The 6,672-nt window shown below is 47.9% G+C and overlaps 1 protein-coding gene across 1 annotated transcript; it reads left to right on the top strand.

Moving 5' to 3' along the window:
* The first annotated feature begins 423 nt into the window (after positions 1 to 423).
* On the top strand, positions 424 to 6,226 carry SNU13 (small nuclear ribonucleoprotein 13). The gene is made up of 3 exons (XM_078683281.1): positions 424 to 548; positions 1,384 to 1,504; positions 5,573 to 6,226. Exons 1-3 carry the CDS (start codon positions 546 to 548, stop codon positions 5,833 to 5,835), a joined length of 387 nt encoding a protein of 128 aa, XP_078539407.1. The 5' UTR covers positions 424 to 545; the 3' UTR covers positions 5,836 to 6,226.
* The last annotated feature ends 446 nt before the right edge of the window (positions 6,227 to 6,672 follow it).

The raw sequence follows: 6,672 nt of genomic DNA, 5'->3' as shown, positions 1-6,672 counted from the left end.
TATGTTTTTCTTTGAATCTGCTATTATAATAAAGAGAAGAAAGGACTGCATAATCCTCGCCTCCTAGTCCTTAATAGAATCGAAACTTTCCGTTACGTAAGCTAGGAAATTTTTCATTTTGCTCGCAAGAAAGTGTCACTTATAATTACACTGAAATTATGAAAACGTCACACATAAACATTCTGAAACCTTGCCAGCTATTAGAAAAGTAACGCCAAATATTTACATGGCTTACACAGGAAAACGTGACATGAAGCACACTATCAAAAGCAATTTAATATTAGCGCTGATACCTTACTTATGATTGGCAGTGTGCTAACCAAGCCACACCTAGCACCATGGCGCCTGTGATGGCAGGCTCAGATACTGAAGTTAGTGCTCTAGTTTTTTTTTTTTACAGCGCTTCCGGCTTCGCACGTGTAGGAGAGGACTCGCCAGGAGTCGCGTGGGCGTGACGTCACTTCCCCTACAGTTCAGCGCGCTTCTGTTCTGTACGACAGTCCTCCGTGAAGCTCCAGCCGGGCCGAGAGGGACGCGCTGCAGTCATGGTGAGGGGGGAATACGAGGGTTCTGGGCGGGTGTGAAGGTGCAGTGGGTCCAGTTCGGGGATATAGCCGAAGAGGAAGTTACGCTAACGTGGAGAGTGCTTCTTGGGCGGAAGAGTGTGCAGTGAACGGTAGGAAGATGCAAGAAAAACGTGGTGTATGTTCAGGGAGCTATGGGCTACTGGACTCCACGGATCAGAAATGGGAGGTGAAGAAGGATTTACTCCAGAGAGCAGGAAGAGACTGGTGTGGCCAATAGATGGGATGGCGGCGGGGCAATGCTCAAGGAGCAAGTTGGCAACGGGATGAAACTGCAAGCGGATTATGGGAGCGCAACACAATAGTTTGTGGTGAGGCGGGCAGAGAATCCAAATGTTGTCCGGTCCCGGCAAAGGGGTGCGGAGGTGAAGGGATTCTCACAAGACCGCCGTTAAATGGGAGAACGGCAAAGGGGGTATTTTGCGGGAGGAGGTGCTGCTGTTCTGTTGCCAAAGCTTCATTAACTAATGACTTTCTTAAACTAAGACGTCCTTAGGTATTCTGTGAGCTTACCTAACATGGGCCCAGCGATCCATAAACTCATTCTCCTGCTTAACAATCACCCATCGCTGTATTGTATTAACATTCCACTCGCTAGTTATTGTGCGTGTCGCACTGGTATTATTTTGTACCGTGCGCTGGTGCTTTAAAGTAATTAAAACAAGCGAATAGCATAGCTTTACTACTGAAGTTAAAAGACCAAGGTTATCAAAGGAAACCTAGTCCATTCTCTAACCAAATTTAGAGTGCTGTCATTGCCAATAACTGTTACAGATGTATCTCTCTCCTTTTGTTTAAGACTGAACCTGAAGTGAACCCCAAGGCCTATCCTTTAGGAGATGCCCAGCTCACCAAGACGCTTCTGGACCTGGTACAACAGGCTGCCAACTACAAGCAGTTGCGCAAGGGCGCCAACGAAGGTACTTTTAATGGGTTTTGTTTGTTAGTATTTATAGACATCTTGCAGAGCTATTTACCTGAATTGGGTTTTACTTAGGAAGCCATTTCAATGATGCTTAGTACTACAGCTTCTGGTCTTGAGTTTGGGGTGGGTGGTGGTGGGGGTGTGTGACTCGTGCCACACCTGCCACACCTGCAAAGGCCACCGGAGCGCAGGTGTGGAAATATAGTTTTTGTGCTTTTTAATTCTGTCCACTTTACCCAGGTTGTTTTTGACAATCATCGGAGGTCAAGTTTTGAACATGAGTTTGACTCCCAACTCTGATTCTGCGGATTGCAAGATGGTGGGATGTTTGGGTGAAGCTCGTACTGTGCAGGATTTGTAATGTCAGTGTTCTTCATCACACAGTATGACGTGTTACCTGTTTATAAAATAAGCTACTTTGCAGTGTTTACATAAATTGTTTTGGTAGCACTTGCACTGTGGAGTGAACCACTACTAGATATATTGGAATTGGAGTGTGTGTTTGGGAAGGGATCTGAATTTTGAGTGTTAAGACCTCCAGAACGGAGTGATTCTGGTGCGAGGTGGATGTTTGGGAAGACCTCTGAAGATCTGCCCATACCTTCGTTTTTAGGTTTCGCCTGGTCGAAAGGTGCGCAGCTTTTCGGCGCAGGCGAATTCTAATGAGAACAGTATGTGACTTGGTCACCGCCTCTGTTCCATTGGCTAGCTCCATAAAGGGAGGCTAGCCATTGGAGCAGAGATCTGTCCGTCATAGCCGGAGCAGATTCGCGGGCGTTCCGGCGATTTTTAGGCTTTTCGCAACGTCATGAAGACGTGGGCGTGTTTTTTTTTTTTTTAACTTTGTTTTCGCCATTTCGGAAGTGTCCTTTGCAGGGGTGGTTTGCGCGATGTCCCGCTGTCCGTTCCCGCCCCCCCTCCTGCTGTCCGTGTGCCTGATATGAGCTATTCATTCACCTTTGGCGTGTTGTCTCTCTTTGAGTCTTGAAGAAAGGATTGGAAGTCGATCATCCGGCCTCGTGATCGAGAGCCTGAATGCAAATGTTACCGCCACAGATGCTATGATGTATTGCTTTTTGTTATGAGATGACAGAGATATCGATTCCCCGGGCTTGTCAGCGATTTGTCCCGTTAGATGCAAATCCACAGTGATGGTATCCTCTCAAGCTCACAGCAAGTAGTCTTGTTGGTGGGCCACCACTGCTGTTTACCTTTGTTGTCGCTCTGTCTGATCTCTGCATTATTTCGTTTTCATAGCACGTTATGCATCGTTCTAGATTAATGTTATCCACAGTTTGCGGTGATATGCATCCTGAAACTCAGATGGATTTTACATTTATCTTTTTTACTCTGACTCATAAGAGATATAATCTGTCATCCTTAGCTCCGTGCATCACGTGCCGTATTTTGTAGCTTCTCATAAGAGACCATTGACCCAAGCATTCAGAGCTGGTGCCTTAGTGCGTATCCGCTTCTTGCACATCCGCTTCCAAGCTTAAGTGAGCAAAACAATCATTACTTCTTCCAGATTGGCATCTCACCCATGGGAAGTGTGGCTAGCCGGAAATTGTGCACAGCACTGACGCCGTTTAGTGCTTTATTATTCTGTAAACCTATCTTTAAGTGCGCGTGACTGTCCCCCAGTTTGATCGGGTAGATCTGGAGCACAAATGTTCCCATTTTGGACTGGCACTTGTTGGAGAAAGGTTTGGTATTCGATTCCAAAATCCTGGATTCATAAAGCAAAGCACATCACTTGTGCAGCGACACTGTTAGTCCAGTGGTCCTTTACCAGGGTCCTTGCCCAGGCTTTGTTATTAAGGCTTGAAAAGAACACGTGTGTGCAAAAATTCCTAGGCAGTCAAAGGCTTTCAAATAAAATAAACAAGTGAGCGACCCAAGACTAGGACAATTGAATAGCTGAAAAAGCTGATCTAAAATCATCAAATTTTAATAAAAATGAACATATAATTAATACAAAAACAAGACACCTGCGGTGAATCAATAATAATTGAAACTAAATAACACAATAATAAAAATTACAAACAAATAATACATTTAAAAACATGGTACAGTATAAAATTATGACAGGAACACCAATCATGGGGGTGTCCGACAGAGTTAACAATGCAATACTCTAAGTATTGCATTGTATTGCTATTCAATTGTCCTTGTCTTGGGTCGCTCACTTGTTTATTTTATTTGAAAGCCTTTGACTGCCTATGAATTTTTGCACACAGGTTGTTTACCCTGCCCTAGGAGTCTATTATAGCATTACCCAGGGGGTCCTTGTTATTTACACTTTGAAAAGAACACGTTCCAGCCTGATGCCTGGCTCCGGTTCAGCTTGAGGTTCCTTATGGACACTGGAGCCCTAAACCAGCCCATCTTTCATGAGTAGTGAGTGCAGAGCGAGTGAGCAGAGTGGCGAGTGAGCAGAGTGGCGAGTGAGCAGAGTGGCGAGTGAGCAGAGTGGCGAGTGAGCAGAGTGGCGAGTGAGCAGAGTGGCGAGTGAGCAGAGTGGCGAGTGAGCAGAGTGACGAGTGAGCAGAGTGGCGAGTGGGAGTGCAGAGTGGCGAGTGGGAGTGCAGAGTGGCGAGTGGGAGTGCAGAGTGGCGAGTGGGAGTGCAGAGTGGCGAGTGGGAGTGCAGAGTGGCGAGTGGGAGTGCAGAGTGGCGAGTGGGAGTGCAGAGTGGGAGTGCAGAGAGACCGCAGAGTGCTAGGGAGAGCAGAGGGACCGCAGAGTGCTAGGGAGAGCAGAGGGACCGCAGAGTGACTGCAGAGTGCTAGGGAGTGCAGAGGGACTAGGGAGAGCTAGGGAGTGCAGAGGGACTGCAGAGTGCTAGGGAGTGCAGAGGGACTGCAGAGTGCTAGGGAGTGCAGAGGGACTGCAGAGTGCTAGGGAGTGCAGAGGGACCGCAGAGTGCTAGGGAGTGCAGAGGGACCGCAGAGTGCTAGGGAGTGCAGAGGGACCGCAGAGTGCTAGGGAGTGCAGAGGGACCGCAGAGTGCTAGGGAGTGCAGAGGGACCGCAGAGTGCTAGGGAGTGCAGAGGGACCGCAGAGTGCTAGGGAGTGCAGAGGGACAGCAGAGTGCAGAGGGACCGCAGAGTGACTGCAGAGTGCTAGGGAGTGCAGAGGGACTAGGGAGAGCTAGGGAGTGCAGAGGGACTGCAGAGTGCTAGGGAGAGCTAAGGAGTGCAGAGGGACCGCAGAGTGCTAGGGAGTGCAGAGGGACCGCAGAGTGCTAGGGAGTGCAGAGGGACCGCAGAGTGCTAGGGAGTGCAGAGGGACCGCAGAGTGCTAGGGAGTGCAGAGGGACCGCAGAGTGCTAGGGAGTGCAGAGGGACCGCAGAGTGACTGCAGAGTGCTAGGGAGTGCAGAGGGACCGCAGAGTGCTAGGGAGTGCAGAGGGACCGCAGAGTGACTGCAGAGTGCTACGGAGAGCAGAGGGACTGCAGAGTGGCTAGGGACTGCAGGGGTGTGCAGAGTGCTAGGGAGAGCTAGGGAGTGCAGAGTGCTAGGGAGAGCTAGAGAGTGCAGAGGGACCGCAGAGTGCTAGGGAGAGCTAGGGAGTGCAGGGTGCTAGGGAGAGCTAGGGAGTGCAGAGGGACCGCAGAGTGCTAGGGAGAGCTAGGGAGTGCAGAGGGACTAGGGAGTGCAGAGGGACTAGGGAGTGCAGAGGGACTAGGGAGTGCAGAGGGACTAGGGAGTGCAGAGGGACTAGGGAGTGCAGAGGGACTAGGGAGTGCAGAGGGACTAGGGAGTGCAGAGTGACTGTAGAGGGACTAGGGAGTGGAGAGGGACTGGGGAGTGCAGAGGGACTGGGGAGTGCTAGGGACTGCAGAGGCTAATGGCAATATAAATGACAATGCCATTTATTTATCTGTTTTCAAAACCAACACATAAATACAAATTTTGTCATTTACAATGCCAATAGCTCTAACTTTTCCAAAGGCGAAACCATTGCATTGTAAATGCTTGTTAATTAATAGTAAGATGCGTTGACTATGGCATGTGTATCCAGTTTTTTTTTTACCTCTGCTTTACCTTCCTTCTCTGCAGCCACGAAAACCCTGAACCGCGGAGTTGCTGAATTCATTGTGATGGCAGCTGATGCAGAGCCCTTGGAGATCATTTTGCATCTACCATTGTTGTGTGAAGACAAGAATGTGCCTTACGTCTTTGTGCGCTCCAAGCAGGCGCTAGGCAGAGCCTGTGGTGTGTCACGGCCTGTCATCGCTTGCTCTGTCACAATTAAGGAGGGCTCCCAGCTCAAACCTCAAATTCAGTCTGTACAGCAGGCCATTGAGAGACTGCTTGTGTAGTTATTGCTCACTTTGCCCCTCGCTGGACCACGTCCTCAATTGGCTAAAGACTTCTAGCTTATCCCTGCACGAGGGAATATTTTTTTTGGGGGGGAAAGCGTATTGCTTTGATTTTCTTAACTTTTTTGTTTTCTCCAATTGCTGACTGATTGGTTGTTCTGCATTTAAGTGTTCCAATAATACTTATTTGACATGTTTTAAAGTTTATTTTGAGCATTGTGGTGGAACACAGCTAGCTTGTTTGCTTAGCTGTTACATGAAATCTGTTGAATGACCGACACTTCATGTGTTTTGCTAGCTGATGTAACAGGTAGCAACTGCTGCCTGTAAACCTCTGTATACTGATGAATCAATGGTATAGTTTTATAATAAAACTGGTGTGTGAACAAAACAGTGGTAAATTCTGTAGCCCTCTTTTGAATTGGTTATAAATTTCGATAACATTCGTTTGAAGGAGAATGCTCCATTTAAAATATTTGTCAAACTGAAGGGGGGTCGGGGAGAATACTCGTCGTAAACCTATTGATTAACAAAAATATATATATACACAGCACATGTTCACTAGTTATCTGTACTGGGTGGCAGAGTCTATTTTCTGGTCGTCTTAAGGGAGGCTCTGGTAAGATTGGTGTGACTCAAGTATATGATTTTTCCCTGTTGATGTGGTCAACCTCCTGACTAGGCCTTGCAGAATTGGTATGTTAACATTGTCTCCGTAATTGGTGTCACAGTGGGAATGTGTGTTCTGGCCTGTCACCAAATCTGAGTAAGCTGTGGATGTGTGGTCTGTTGCTTGGTGACTCTGTAGTGAACTGCCTGCTTAGTTTGTCTGTGATC

The sequence above is a fragment of the Lissotriton helveticus genome, chromosome 1_1, assembly GCF_964261635.1.
Source record: "Lissotriton helveticus chromosome 1_1, aLisHel1.1, whole genome shotgun sequence".
Classification (NCBI taxonomy): domain Eukaryota; kingdom Metazoa; phylum Chordata; class Amphibia; order Caudata; family Salamandridae; genus Lissotriton; species Lissotriton helveticus.
This window is presented reverse-complemented; position numbering and strand designations above follow the sequence as displayed.

Coding starts and splice junctions, on each gene's coding strand:
- SNU13 (XM_078683281.1), top strand. Junction 1,505..5,572: donor GCGCAAGGGCGCCAACGAAG/GTACTTTTAATG, acceptor CCTTCTCTGCAG/CCACGAAAACCCTGAACCGC.